Raw genomic sequence first — 14,274 nt, 5'->3', positions numbered from 1 at the left:
AGCAGAGTCAACCAGGCCAACCAGGTCAACTGGGACTGCAGAGTCAACCAGGCCAACCAGGTCAATGGGGACAGCAGAGTCAACTGAGCCAACCAGGTCAACTGCGCCAACTGGGCCAGCCAGGCCAACAGAGTCACCTGGGCCAACCAGGTCAGCTGGGGCAGCAGAGTCAACCAGGTCAGCTGGGGCAGCAGAATCAACCAGGTCAACAGAGTCACCTGGGCCAACCAGGTCAACTGGGCCAACTGGGCCAGCCGGGCCAACAGAGTCAACAGGGCCAGCTGGGACAACAAAGTCACCTGGGTCAACAGAATCAACTGGGCCAACCAGGTCAACTGGGCCAGCAGAGTCAACTGGGTCAACAGAGTCAGCTGGGCCAACTGGACCAACTGGGTCAACAGAGTCAGCTGGGCCAACCAGGTCTGCTGGACCAACCGGGTCAACTGGGCCAACAGGACCAACAGGACCAACGGGGTCTTATGGACCAACAGGGTCAACTGGGCCAACTGGAGCACCTTCATCAACAGGCTCATCAGGATCTTCTGGGCCAGCTGGAGCAACTGGACCTACTGGGCCAATTGGACCAACAGTGCCAATGGGGCCAACAAGGCCAACTGGACCAACCAGGTCAACAGGGCCAAGAGGACCAACTGGGCCAACAGGGCCAAGTGGAGCCCCCCAGCCCCACCCTGCCCAGTAGAAGGCCCCTGGGGGGGGGTCCAAGCCTCCCCCTGCTGCCCCCCCCCATCCCCCCCCGGCTGGGCTGCCGCCCCCCCCTCAAGTTCTCCCCAGCCCTCTCTGCCAGGGGGGGCTGGCAGCCCCCAGCCCTGCCCCTCAGCTGTGCCCAGGCCCCCCAGGAGGTGCCCCCCGCCCGGGGGGGCAGGGGCAGACCCCCCCTGCCGCCGCTGCCAGCCAAGCGCCACCAGCTGGAGGCCCAAAGCCAGCCCCAGAAGCCCCCCCTGGCACCCAGCTGCCCACCCCTGGTGCCCCCCAGGACTGTGCCCCCCAGGAGGTAAGAGAGGGCTGCAGGCTTGGGGAGGGGGTTTGAGGGGGGGTGGGTGAAGGGAGGCTGCTGTGGGACAGTTGGGTGGGTGCTGGGGACCCCTCCCCAGTATATCCCAGTACAGCTCATTGGGGTACCTGCACCACCCCCCCACCCCCCTTATCTGTTTGGGGTCCCCCCCCAGACCCAATTCATCTCCTGGGGTCCTCCCTAGACCCCAAATCTTCTGGGGTCCCTCCCCCAGACCTAATTATTATTCTTGGGGGGTCCCCCCCAGACCCAATTCATCTTCTTGGGGGGCCCCCCAGATCCAGCATCTCCTGGGGTTCCCCCCACACACCCAGTTTATGTCCTAAGGCCCCCCCCCCCCCGACCCCATCACATGTCCTGGGGTCCCCCCCCAGCCCCAATTTAGGTCCTAACGGCCCCCCTCCCAAAACCCCAACATCTCTTTGGAAGCCACCCCCCCAGACCCCATCACATCTCCTGGGGTCCCCTCCAGCCCCAGTTCAGGTCCTAAGGGCCCCCCCCAGCCCCAATATCTCCTTGGGACCCCCCCCTCAGACACCATCACAGCTCCTTGCCCCCCCCCCCCCCAGCCCCATCACATCTCCTGGGGTCCCCCACAAGCTCCCCCCAGACTGGGCCCCCCCATCCCCAGCACATTTTGGGGGGGGGGGGGGGGGGAGGGGTGACAGTCCCCAGTCCCCCCAGGTCCCCCCCAGTTTCTGACTGGGCCAGCAGCAAACCACAGCCCTGTGGTGACTGGGGGGGAGGGAAGGCCCCCCCCCAAAACCAGTAAGGGGGGGCCAGAGGCAACTGGTGTGGCAGAAAGGTACCAGTACAGACTGGGGGATGGGCTCATGGCCACCCCCTTGGTGTCAGGGAACCCCCACCCCACTGCAAACCAGTGCCCCCAGCCCCCCCACTGCAAACCAGTGCCCCCAGCCCCCCCACTGCAAACCAGTGCCCCCAGCCCCCCCTAGCAAACCAGTGCCCCCAGCCCCCCATTGCAAACCAGTGCCCCCAGCCCCCCCATTGCAAACCAGTGCCCCCAGCCCCCCCAGCCCCCCCATTGCAAACCAGTGCCCCCAGCTCCCCCACTGCAAACCAGTGCCCCCAGCCCCCCCACTGCAAACCAGTGCCCCCAGCCCCCCCATTGCAAACCAGTGCCCCCAGCCCCCCCACTGCAAACCAGTGCCCCCAGCCCCCCCACTGCAAACCAGTGCCCCCAGCCCCCCCACTGCAAACCAGTGCCCCCAGCCCCCCCATTGCAAACCAGTGCCCCCAGCCCCCCCAGCCCCCCCATTGCAAACCAGTGCCCCCAGCTCCCCCATTGCAAACCAGTGCCCCCAGCCCCCCCATTGCAAACCAGTGCCCCCCAGCCCCCCACTGCAAACCAGTGCCCCCAGCCCCCCACTGCAAACCAGTGCCCCCAGCCCCCCCATTGCAAACCAGTGCCCCCAGCCCACCCCATTGCAAACCAGTGCCCCCAGCCCCCCCATTGCAAACCAGTGCCCCCAGCCCCCCCACTGCAAACCAGTGCCCCCAGCCCCCCCACTGCAAACCAGTGCCCCCAGCCCCCCCACTGCAAACCAGTGCCCCCAGCTCCCCCCACTGCAAACCAGTGCCCCCAGCCCCCCCACTGCAAACCAGTGCCCCCAGCCCCCCCACTGCAAACCAGTGCCCCCAGCCCCCCCATTGCAAACCAGTGCCCCCAGCCCCCCCATTGCAAACCAGTGCCCCCAGCCCCCCCATTGCAAACCAGTGCCCCCAGCCCCCCCCCTGCAAACCAGTGCCCCCAGCCCCCCCACTGCAAACCAGTGCCCCCAGCCCCCCCATTGCAAACCAGTGCCCCCAGCCCCCCACTGCAAACCAGTGCCCCCAGCTCCCCCCATTGCAAACCAGTGCCCCCAGCCCCCCCCAATGCAAACCAGTGCCCCCAGCCCTCCCACTGCAAACCAGTGCCCCCAGCCCCCCCATTGCAAACCAGTGCCCCCAGCCCCCCCATTGCAAACCAGTGCCCCCAGCCCCCCCACTGCAAACCAGTGCCCCCAGCCCCCCCACTGCAAACCAGTGCCCCCAGCCCCCCCACTGCAAACCAGTGCCCCCAGCCCCCCCACTGCAAACCAGTGCCCCCAGCCCCCCCATTGCAAACCAGTGCCCCCAGCCCCCCACTGCAAACCAGTGCCCCCAGCTCCCCCCATTGCAAACCAGTGCCCCCAGCCCCCCCCACTGCAAACCAGTGCCCCCAGCCCTCCCACTGCAAACCAGTGCCCCCAGCCCCCCCATTGCAAACCAGTGCCCCCAGCCCCCCCACTGCAAACCAGTGCCCCCAGCCCCCCCATTGCAAACCAGTGCCCCCAGCCCCCCCACTGCAAACCAGTGCCCCCAGCCCCCCCATTGCAAACCAGTGCCCCCAGCCCCCCCATTGCAAACCAGTGCCCCCAGCCCCCCACTGCAAACCTGGGGTGGGGTCCCCTAAACTGGGCCGGGGAGGTTCGTAGGCAACTGGGAGGGGGTCTTAGGTAACTGGGATGGACTGGGAGGGGTCTCAAGCCCCTCCCCCCCCTCCAGTGGTGCCCATCCCTGCCCCCCCATTGTCCCCCTCCCAACCCAACCTCCCCCTCAGCGCCCCCCCCCCCCCAGCTAGCCGGTGCCCAGTTGGTGCCCGGTCCCCAGTCGGTGCCCTGGTGGCCAACTGCTGGTCCCCAGTGGCCCTCCCCCGGCTCGGCCACCTCAGGAAGCTCTGCTGGAGCCAGGCAGGAAGTGCCCGGCGGGGGGGGAGGGGAGGTGCTGTGCCCCCCCCTTGCGCCCTGCCACCACCAGCAGGTCCCCAGGGCACCAAACTGGGCAGTACTGGGAGGGGGTCACAGCCCCCCCCCGCTGCCCACCCAGGTAGGGGGAGGGGTGGGTGGCAGCGGGGGGGGGTTGGGCTCAGTGGGTGGCACTTGGCGCCGGGGGGGGCAGCAAGGGAAGGGGGCAAAGGGGTGGCAAGAGGCAGGCTGGGGGGCACTGGGGAGGGGCATGGCAGTGCCAGGAAGCAGTGAGGGGGGGGGAGGGTGAGGGAGAAGCTCTTTGGGCTTCCTCTGAGCAGGAAGTGGCGGTGGTGGCACCGCTGGGTGCCACCTGGGAGGGGCACCCGGGCCTCCTGCTGTGCCCACCCCCTGCCAGGCTGGCACTGGGGGGGGGGGGGGCGTGTGTGTGCCAGCAGCTGCCCTGGGGGGGCACCAAAAGCGGCTGGGCAAGGTTGGGCCCCACCCCCCATTGCCATCTCCACTCCCCCCCGGTGCCAGCTGGCTGTGGGCACAGCCCAGGGGGTGCCCGCGGCTAGACTGGCACCCAGGGGGCTTTGGCCTCTCCTGTGCCACTCCCTGGGGGCTGGGAGAGCGCATTGGACCCTCCCCACTCTGGGGTTGGCACTGGACACAGGTGCTGCTTGCCCACTTCTGGGTGCTGCTTGCCCACCTCAGGGTGCTGCTTGCCCATGGCTGGGTGATGGTGACCCATGCCAGGCAGTGCTTGCCCATCTCAGGGTGCTGCTTGCCCATGGCTGGGTGATGGTGACCCATGCCAGGCAGTGCCTGCCCACCTCAGGGTGCTGCTTGCCCATGGCTGGGTGATGGTGGCCCATGCCAGGCAGTGCTTGCCCACCTCAGGGTGCTGCTTGCCCATGGCTGGGTGATGGTGGCCCATGCCAGGCAGTGCTTGCCCACCTCAGGGTGCTGCTTGCCCATGGCTGGGTGATGGTGACCCATGCCAGGCAGTGCCTGCCCCCAGGCTGGGCGCTGCCTGCCCCCCCTGTGGGTGCTGCCTGCCCCCCCTGTGGGCGCTGCCTGCCCCCCCTGTGGGTGCTGCCTGCCCCCCCTGCGGGTGCTGCCTGCCCCCCCTGCGGGTGCTGCCTGCCCCCTGTGGGTGCTGCCTGCCCCCCCTGTGGGTGCTGCCTGCCCCCCCTGTGGGCGCTGCCTGCCCCCCCTGTGGGTGCTGCCTGCCCCCCTGCGGGCGCTGCCTGCCCCCCCTGTGGGCGCTGCCTGCCCCCCCTGTGGGTGCTGCCTGCCCCCCCCTGCGGGTGCTGCCTGCCCCCCCTGCGGGTGCTGCCTGCCCCCTGTGGGTGCTGCCTGCCCCCCCTGCGGGTGCTGCCTGCCCCCCCTGTGGGTGCTGCCTGCCCCCCCTGTGGGCGCTGCCCGCCCCCCCCGTGGATGCTGCCCGCCCCCCCTGTGGGTGCTGCCTGCCCCCCCTGCGGGTGCTGCCTGCCCCCCCTGCGGGTGCTGCCTGCCCCCTGTGGGTGCTGCCTGCCCCCCCTGTGGGTGCTGCCTGCCCCCTGCGGGTGCTGCCCGCCCCCCCTGCGGGTGCTGCCCGCCCCCCCTGCGGGTGCTGCCTGCCCCCCCTGCGGGTGCTGCCTGCCCCCCCTGCGGGTGCTGCCCGCCCCCCCTGTGGGTGCTGCCCGCCCCCCCTGTGGGTGCTGCCCGCCCCCCCTGTGGGTGCTGCCTGCCCCCTGCGGGTGCTGCCTGCCCCCCTGTGGGTGCTGCCTGCCCCCCCTGTGGGTGCTGCCTGTCCCCTGCGGGTGCTGCCTGCCCCCCCTGTGGGTGCTGCCCGCCCCCCCTGTGGGTGCTGCCAGCCCCCCCTGTGGGTGCTGCCCGCCCCCCCTGTGGGTACTGCCTGCCCCCTGCGGGTGCTGCCTGCCCCCTGCGGGTGCTGCCTGCCCCCCCTGTGGGTGCTGCCTGTCCCCTGCGGGTGCTGCCTGCCCCCCCTGTGGGTGCTGCCCGCCCCCCCTGTGGGTGCTGCCTGCCCCCCCTGTGGGTGCTGCCCGCCCCCCCTGTGGGTGCTGCCCGCCCCCCCTGTGGGTGCTGCCTGCCCCCTGCGGGTGCTGCCTGCCCCCCCTGTGGGTGCTGCCTGCCCCCCCTGTGGGTGCTGCCTGTCCCCTGCGGGTGCTGCCTGCCCCCCCTGTGGGTGCTGCCCGCCCCCCCTGTGGGTGCTGCCTGCCCCCCCTGTGGGTGCTGCCCGCCCCCCCTGTGGGTACTGCCTGCCCCCCCTGTGGGTGCTGCCTGCCCCCCTGCGGGTGCTGCCTGCCCCCCTGCGGGTGCTGCCCGCCCCCTGCGGGTGCTGCCCGCCCGTGCCAGCTGCTGCCCTGGCCGGGGGCTCCCTGCCCGCTGCCCTGTTGCCGCTCTGGCGGCTGGGTGCAGCCTCCCCCGGGCACGGTGCCCGCCGCCTGCCCACGCCGCCCCTGCCCTGCCCGGGCCGCCCGCGTCCCGCGGGCTTCTGCTGGGGTTCCCATGGCGATGGCTGCCCGGGAATGAGGTCAGGCCGGGCCCGGAGGGGAGCAGCTCCGGCTGCCCCTCCCCCCCCGCCCCTGCGGGAGCAGTTTCTGCCCCGCAGCCTCCGGCGAGGCTCTCCTGCAGCGGCCGGGGAGGGCTTGCAGGTCCCCAGGGGGCTGAGCTGGTCCGGCCCCAGGGCCCGCCTGGGGGGGAGCCTGGGGGGCTTGGGGGGGTGATTCCAGCACCCCAGGGTCCAGCTTGGGGCTGTGGTGGGGGTGGGCATGGCAGGGTCCTACCACCCCACCTGCAATGCCAGGTCCCAACCCCCCTTCAGATCCCAACCCCTCTCCAGCCCTCCTGGGGCAGCACAGCCCAAGGGGGGAGCTGCTGGGGCGCAGCTGCCAGGGGAAGGAGCTGGGGGTGGGCACAAGGAGGTGCCCAGCAGCCAGCAAGGTGCCCTTTGGGAGGCCAAAGGTGCCCTGGGGGGCATGGAGCAGAGTGTGGGCAGCAGCAGGGGCAGGGAGGTTCTGCTGCCCCTCTGCTCTGCCCTGGGGAGGCCACAGCTGCAGGGCTGGGGGGCAAGAGGCTGGGGGCTGGCATCTGCTGAGGGGTGCCCAGGGGCAAGGGGCACCAAGGGGCAGCCAGGAGATGCCAGCAGGAGAGGTCTGGTGCAGGCTGCCCAGAGAGGTTGTGGAGAGCTTCCAACCCCCCCTGGCCATGGTGCCCCTGGGCAAGCTGCTGGGGGTGCCCCTGGCCTGGGTGGGCTCCAGGGGTCCTTTCTGGGTCCCCTCCAGAGTCATGGATGAGGTTTGGTGGCATCCAGACCAGCAGGTCCCAGGGGTTGTGGTGGTCTTGGCTGATGAGCTTCAAGGTCTTGGCCAGCCTGAAGGATCTGCCTGGGGCTGCTGTTGGGGCAGGGCTGAGCAGAGCTTTGTCCCATCCCTGAGCCCAGGGCTGAGCCTCCAGGCTCCTTCCTCCTAGAGCCTCTTCATCTCCTGCCCCTCTGACCTCTACCTCCTTGGCTGCTTCCCAGCTCCGGGAGGCAGGAGGCAGGTGGAGAACAGCAGGCAGGAGCTGTCCAGAGCCCCTCCAAGCAGCCCTGAGCAGCTCTCAGAGGTCCTTCTCCTCCCCTGGCCAAGCTTTCTGGGGCTGGAGGGCTCCTCCCTGAGCCAGGAGGAGCTCTGTTCCCAAGCAGCTTCTCCCTGCTCCTTGGTGGCCTCCTGGGGCCACCTTCCAAGCAGCTGAGGAAGCCTCAGCTCCCTGCAGCAGGAGGAGGAAGCCCAAACTTGGGTCTAGGGCTTGAGCTTCCAGCTGCTGGGGGACTTCTGGTGGCCCTTGAGCAGCAGAGGAGGAACCTGAGCCAGCCAGGGCCACCAGGAGCCACTTTGGGGGCACTCAGACCAGAGCAAGGCTGCTGGCAACTGCTTTGGCCTCTGGGATCTGGGGGGGGAGGAGGGGCTTGGAGCTCCTCTGAGGGTCCTCTCCTGCTGGCTGGGGGTGGCTCAGGGCGGGTCTGAAGAGGACTTCTTTCTCCTCCAGCATCCCAACCAAAGAAGAGGTGCCCAGGCCTGCCAGGGGAGTCAGTGTCCCCCTGCCCCCCCCAGCCCTGCTGCCCCCTGCCAAGCTGCCCTCCCAGCCCTTCCTGCCCGAGTTTGGTGAGTACCAGGGGGGGCCCAGGGCTTCTCCTCTGCCCTTGGCACCTCTGCTGCAGCCCCTGGGGCTGGCCTGGCACCTTCTCCTCTCCAGCTCTGCCTGGGCTGGAGACCTTCAGGGGTTCAGGCTCTGGGCTGGAGAGGTTCAGGGGCTTCAGGCTCTGGGCTGGAGGTCTTCAAGGGGCTCAGGGTCTGGGCTGGAGAGGTTCAGGGGCTTCAGGCTCTGGGCTGGAGGTCTTCAAGGGGTTCAGGGTCTGGGCTGGAGAGGTTCAGTGGGTTCAGGGTCTGGGCTGGAGACCTTCGGGGTCTGGGCTGGAAAGGTTCAGGGGGTTCAGGGTCTGGGCTGGAGAGGTTCAGGGGGCTCAGGCTCTGGGCTGGAGGTCTTCAAGGGGCTCAGGGTCTGGGCTGGAAAGGTTCAGGGGGTTCAGGGTCTGGGCTGGAGAGGTTCAGGGGGCTCAGGCTCTGGGCTGGAGGTCTTCAAGGGGTTCAGGGTCTGGGCTGGAGAGGTTCAGGGGGCTCAGGCTCTGGGCTGGAGGGGTTCAGGCTCTGGGCTGGAGACCTTCAGGAGGTTCAGGATCTAGGCTGGAGGGGTTCAGGGGGTTCAGGGTCTGGGCTGGAGACCTTCAGGAGGTTCAGGATCTAGGCTGGAGGGGTTCAGGGGGTTCAGGGTCTGGGCTGGAGACCTTCAGGTCTCGAGCAGCTGAGAAGAAACAGAGGGGGGTGGAAGGGCAAAGAAGCTGTAGGAGAAGCTCCAAGGTGCTGAGGCCACCCCTGAGCAGCAGGAGGTCCTGGCTGGCGGCACAGTACCAGGGGTGGTGGCACCCCAGCCCCTTCCTGGTGCTGCCAGGAGGGTGATGATGGTGCTGGGAGGGCAGGTGGCACCGGCAGGGCTTGGGCCTGCCCTGCTCTTTACCATGGGCAGAGCAAGGGCAGGAAGCCACCAGGGTGAGGGATGGCCCCAGGCTGGTGGGGACAGGCAAGGGGGTGGCAGGGGCTGGTGGGACCCTTCATGACACCTGGTTCTCATCATCTCCACCACCATCATCATCTCTTCCACCATCATCATCATCATTTCCACCACCATCATCATCATCTCTTCCACCATCATCATCTCTTCCACCATCATCATCATCTCTTCCACCACCATCATCATCACCACCATCATCATCATCTCCACCACCACCATCATCACCACCACCACCTCCATCATCTCCACCACCACCATCATCTCCACCACCACCATCATCTCCACCACCACCATTATCATCATTATCACCATCATCACCACCACCACCTCCATCATCTCCACCATCATCATCATCTCCTCCACCACCACCTCCATCATCATCTCCACCTCCATCATCATCATCATCATCTCCTTCATCATCACCATCCTCCCCCCCATCCTCCTCCTCTTCCTCCTGCTCTTGCAGATGACTCTGACTACGAGGACTCAGCCTTGGTGGAGGACATAGGAGGCTCCCCAGAGGAGATGGGTGACAAGGTTGGTCTCACCATGGGTGGTGCTGGTGGTGGGGGGCAGGAGACCCTGAGATGCCCAAGAGCAGCAGCCAGGGTGAAGGTTGGGCTGGAAGGGAGGAGGCTGAGGAGCTCCAGCAGCCAGGATGAAGGTTGGGCTGGAAGGGAGGAGGCTGAGGAGCTCCAGCAGCCAGGCTGAAGGTTGGGCTGGAAGGGAGGAGGCTGAGGAGCTCCAGCAGCCAGGGTGAAGGTTGGGCTGGAAGGGAGGAGGCTGAGGAGCTCCAGCAGCCAGGCTGAAGGTTGGAGTGGAGCTCAGAGGGGTGCTGGGAGCCCTCCTTGGCCACCCTGAGAGGCCAGGAGCGGCCAGGAGCTGGGAGGATTTGTTCACCACCCACTTGGGCAGGGAGCCTGGGGAGAGCAGAAGGAGCTCAGGGGAAGCAGCCCCAGGTGGTTCCTCCTGGCCTGGCTCCAGGGCTGGCCCCAGAGCTGCCTCCAGTGCCCCACAGCTGGCTCCAACCATGTCCTGGGCTGCTCCTGGCTGCCCTCCTGCCCCACTGCTGCCCACCCCAGGGCCAGCAGCTGATGGTCTCTGCCTGTGCCCCCAGGAGGCTGCTGAGCCCCTGCTGGGGAGGCCTCGGTGCCAGGCTGGCAGCAGCCTCTGCAGCGAGGATGAGCTCAGCGAGGACCCCCCCGAGACCCCCCCTGGCAGGTAGGAGCTTGGGGGGGCACAGCTTGGGGATGGCTGTGCAGGGGGAGGGTGGAGACATGGGAGGGTTGGGTGGGAAGAGAGCTAGGAGGTGATGGAGGCCAAGCATGGCCCCAGCACCACCACCCCATGGCCCTCAGCACCACAGCTCCACAGCTTCCCAACCCCTCCAGCCATGGGGACTCCCCCACTGCCCTGGGCAGCCTGCCACAGGCCTGGGCACCCCTCAAGGGGCACCAATTGCTCCTCAGGGCCAAGCTCAACCTCCCCTGCCACAACCTGAGGCCATCTCCTCTTGGCACAGCCCTCAGGAGCAGCCCTTGAGCCCCAGCTGGCTGCAAGCTGCTCTCAGGGAGCTGCAGAGAGCCACAAGGTCTCCCCTCAGCCTCCTCTGCTGCAGCCTCAACCCCCCCAGCTCCCTCAGCTGCTCCTCACAACTTCTCCACAGCCTTCTCCTCCTTCTCCAGACCCCTCCCCAGCTTCCTTGCCCTGCTCTGGCCCTGCCCCAGCCCTCAAGGTCCTTCTGGCAGGGAGAGCCCAACCCTGCCCCCAGGCTTGCAGCTGTGGGCTCCCCAGTGCCCAGCCCAGGGGCACAATCCCTGCCCTGCTCCTGCTGCCCACACCATTGCTGCTCCAGCCCAGGCTGCTGCTGCCCTCCTTGCCCCACTGGGCACCCCCTGGCTCCTCTCCAGCCTCTGCCACCAACCCCCCCAGTGCCTTTCCCACCAGGCACTTCCCAGCCCCTCTGCCCCCAGCCTGGAGCCTTCCTGGCCTTGCTGTGCCCCATGGGCAGGTCCCAGCCCTTGCCCTTGGTGCCCTCATCCCATTGCCCTCCCCCATGGCTCCAGACCCCTCTGGAGCTCCTTCCTGCCCCTCCAGCAGCTCAGCTCCCACCCAGCTTGGTGCCACCTGGCACCCTAGGGGCAGCAGGGCTCCTCCAGCAGTTGGCACTGGGCACTGCCAGGGACTGCTGAGAGCCCTTGGGAGGCCCTCAGCCAACCTCCTCCAGCTGAGGGCAGGGCTTGGGATGCCCTCTGCCCTTGCCCCTCGTGCCTGGTACCCACCTCCAGGACCCCACACCGCTGTGGGCACCCCAGCACGACTCTGCCCTTGGGCTGCCAGCCCGGGGGGGGGGTCTGCCAGCCTTGGGGGGATGCTGCCAGCCTTGGGGGGGAATCTGCCAGCTTTGGGGGGATGCTGCCAGCCCTGGGTGGGGGTCTGCCAGCTTTGGGGGGATGCTGCCAGCCCTGGGGGGGAATCTGCCAGCTTTGGGGGGATGCTGCCAGCCTGGGGGGGGGGTCTGCCAGCTTTGGGGGGATGCTGCCAGCCTGGGGGGGGGGGGGGGGAATCTGCCAGCTTTGGGGGGATGCTGCCAGCCCTGGGTGGGGGTCTGCCAGCTTTGGGGGGATGCTGCCAGCCCGGGGGGGGATCTGCCAGCCTGGGGGGGGATGCTGCCAGCCCGGGGGGGGGATCTGCCAGCTTTGGGGGGATGCTGCCAGCCTTGGGGGGGGATCTGCCAGCTTTGGGGGGATGCTGCCAGCCTTGGGGGGGGTCTGCCAGCTTTGGGGGGATGCTGCCAGCCCTGGGGGGGGATCTGCCAGCTTTGGGGGGATGCTGCCAGCCTTGGGGGGGGGGATCTGCCACCTTTGGGGGGATGCTGCCAGCCCGGGGGGGGATCTGCCATCTTTGGGGGGATGCTGCCAGCCTGGGGGGGGGGATCTGCCAGCTTTGGGGGGATGTTGCCAGCCCTGGGGGTGGGGGTCTGCCAGCTTTGGAGGGATGCTGAGGGGTCTGCCAGCTTTGGGGGGATGCTGCCAGCCCTGGGGGGGGGATCTGCCAGCTTTGGGGGGATGCTGCCAGCCCTGGGGGGGGATCTGCCAGCTTTGGGGGGATGCTGCCAGCCCGGGGGGGGGATCTGCCAGCTTTGGGGGGATGCTGCCAGCCCTGGGGGGGGATCTGCCAGCTTTGGGGGGATGCTGCCAGCCTTGGGGGGGGATCTGCCAGCTTTGGGGGGATGCTGCCAGCCTGGGGGGGGGATCTGCCAGCTTTGGGGGGATGCTGCCAGCCTGGGGGGGGGATCTGCCACCTTTGGGGGGGGGGGGGGTGTCTGCCAACTTTGGGTGGGGGTATGCTGCCAGCCCTGGAGGGGGGTGTGGTTCTGCTCCTTCCCAGCTTCCCAAGGTTGGGATCCAGGACTCTGCCAGCAGCTGGATGCCACCCTGGACACCCCTCCCCCCCCCCTACTCCCCCTGGCCCCATCGAGGGGGCTGGCACCAGCGTCACCAATTTGCCCTGGGGGAAGGGCACGGGGAGGCTGCCGCGGTGCGGGGGGAGGGGGAGGGGGGGGTTGGTGTGGCCTTGGTTGTCCCCTCCCAGGCAGCCACCAAGCTTTTAACCCTTTCCCCTCCCCCCCTCTCCCCTTCCTGTGCCTGCTGGCCCTCAGCAGCTGCAGCGGCAGCCGGGGCTGCCCCCAGCCCCCCATGGGGAGCAGCCTGCAGGGGCACAGCCAGGAGGAGACTGGCACCATCCGGGCAGGCTGGCTGGACAAGACCCCCCCCCAGGGGTGAGTGGCACCAGGGGGGGCTGGGGGCATAGGGACCTCCCTCCCCCGGGGCAGGATGGGACCCTTCCTTCCCCCCCCTCCATTTTTCCTCACCTCTGAGTCCTGCTTGGGAACCCTGGAGCAGGGCTGCTGGCCTCCAGCTGGCACCTTGGGGGGCACAGGGGGCACCTGTAGCACCCTTGGGGCACTGACAGAACCCAGGGCTCACTCCCGGCCCCCATAGGTGCCTGGGGGCCACAGAGCTGGGCCACATCCTGCCCTCCAGCTGCTCCCTTTTGGTCCTGTCCCAGCCTGGGGGGCACAGCTGGGCCACATCCTGCCCTCCAGCTGCTCCCTTTTGGTCCTGTCCCAGCCTGGGGGGCACAGCTGGGCCACATCCTGCCCTCCAGCTGCTCCCTTTCGGTCCTGTCCCAGCCTGGGGGGCACAGCTGGGCCACATCCTGCCCTCCAGCTGCTCCCTTTCGGTCCTGTCCCAGCCTGGGGGGCACAGCTGGGCCACATCCTGCCCTCCAGCTGCTCCCTTTTGGTCCTGTGCCAGGTCCTACATCTACCAGAGGCGCTGGGTGGAGCTGGACCATGACCACCTGAGATACTTCCACAGTGACAAGGTGGGGGGGGACAAGGGGCTGGGGGGGACAGAAGGGGCTGTAGGGAGACAAGGAGCTGGTGGGGGAGGGCAGAAGGGGCTGGAGGGGGACAATGACCTGGGGAGGGACAGAAGGGGCTGTAGGGAGACAAGGAGCTGGGGGGGGAGGGCAGAAGGGGCTGGAGGGGGACAATGACCTGGGGAGGGACAGAAGGGGCTGGAGGGGGACAATGACCTGGGGAGGGACAGAAGGGGCTGGAGGGGGACAAGGAGCTGGGGGGGGAGGACAGAAGGGGCTGGAGGAGGACAGAGGGGGCTGGAGGGGGACAAGAGTCTAGGGGGGGACAGAAGGGGCTAGAGGGGGGGCAAGGGTCTTGGGGTACACAGAAGGGGCTGGGTGAGGAGGTGGTGGAGAAGCTGCTCCAGAGGGACCTCATCCCTTGGCCCCCATGGCCATGGCCACACCTCCAGGGATGGGTGCTGGGGGTGGGATGTGGGCTGCTGGGTGCCAAGGTGGTGCCCAGGCCATCTCCTCAGGGGGCTGGTGGTCATGGCCACTGTCCCACACCACATCCTGGGCTCCAAACTGGGCAGGCTGGAGGGAAGGGATCCATCCAGAGGGACCTGGGCAGGCTGGAGGGAAGGGATCCATCCAGAGGCACCTGGAGAGGCTGGAGGGAAGGGATCCATCCAGAGGGACCCTGACAGGCTGGAGGGAAGGGATCCATCCAGAGGGACCTGGAGAGGCTGGAGGGAAGGGATCCATCCAGAGGGACCCTGACAGGCTGGGGGGAAGGGATCCATCCAGAGGCACCTGGAGAGGCTGGAGGGAAGGGATCCATCCAGAGGGACCCTGACAGGCTGGAGGGAAGGGATCCATCCAGAGGGACCTGGACAGGCTGCAGAGCTGAGCCCAGGACAACCTCATGAGGTTCAACCAGACCAAGGGCAAGGTCCTGCAGCTGGGTCAGGGCAATGCCAGGCACTGATAGGGGCTGGGCAGGGACTGGCTGGAGAGCAGCCCTGGAGG

The 14,274-nt window shown here is 68.4% G+C and overlaps 1 protein-coding gene across 1 annotated transcript in view; it reads left to right on the top strand.

Annotated features, from left to right (window-relative positions):
- ARAP1 (ArfGAP with RhoGAP domain, ankyrin repeat and PH domain 1) overlaps positions 1 to 14,274 on the top strand; it is a 36,185-nt gene that overhangs the window by 850 nt on the left and 21,061 nt on the right. Inside the window, 5 exon segments of the mRNA XM_054164865.1 lie at positions 97 to 696; positions 7,883 to 7,913; positions 9,344 to 9,414; positions 10,022 to 10,098; positions 13,158 to 13,266. Coding sequence (XP_054020840.1) covers positions 97 to 696; positions 7,883 to 7,913; positions 9,344 to 9,414; positions 10,022 to 10,098; positions 13,158 to 13,266 — 888 coding nt within the window.

The sequence above is a fragment of the Dryobates pubescens genome, chromosome 10, assembly GCF_014839835.1.
Source record: "Dryobates pubescens isolate bDryPub1 chromosome 10, bDryPub1.pri, whole genome shotgun sequence".
Lineage (NCBI taxonomy): Eukaryota > Metazoa > Chordata > Aves > Piciformes > Picidae > Dryobates > Dryobates pubescens.
Note: the sequence above shows the minus strand (reverse complement) of the source record. Positions and strands in the feature narration are given on the sequence as shown.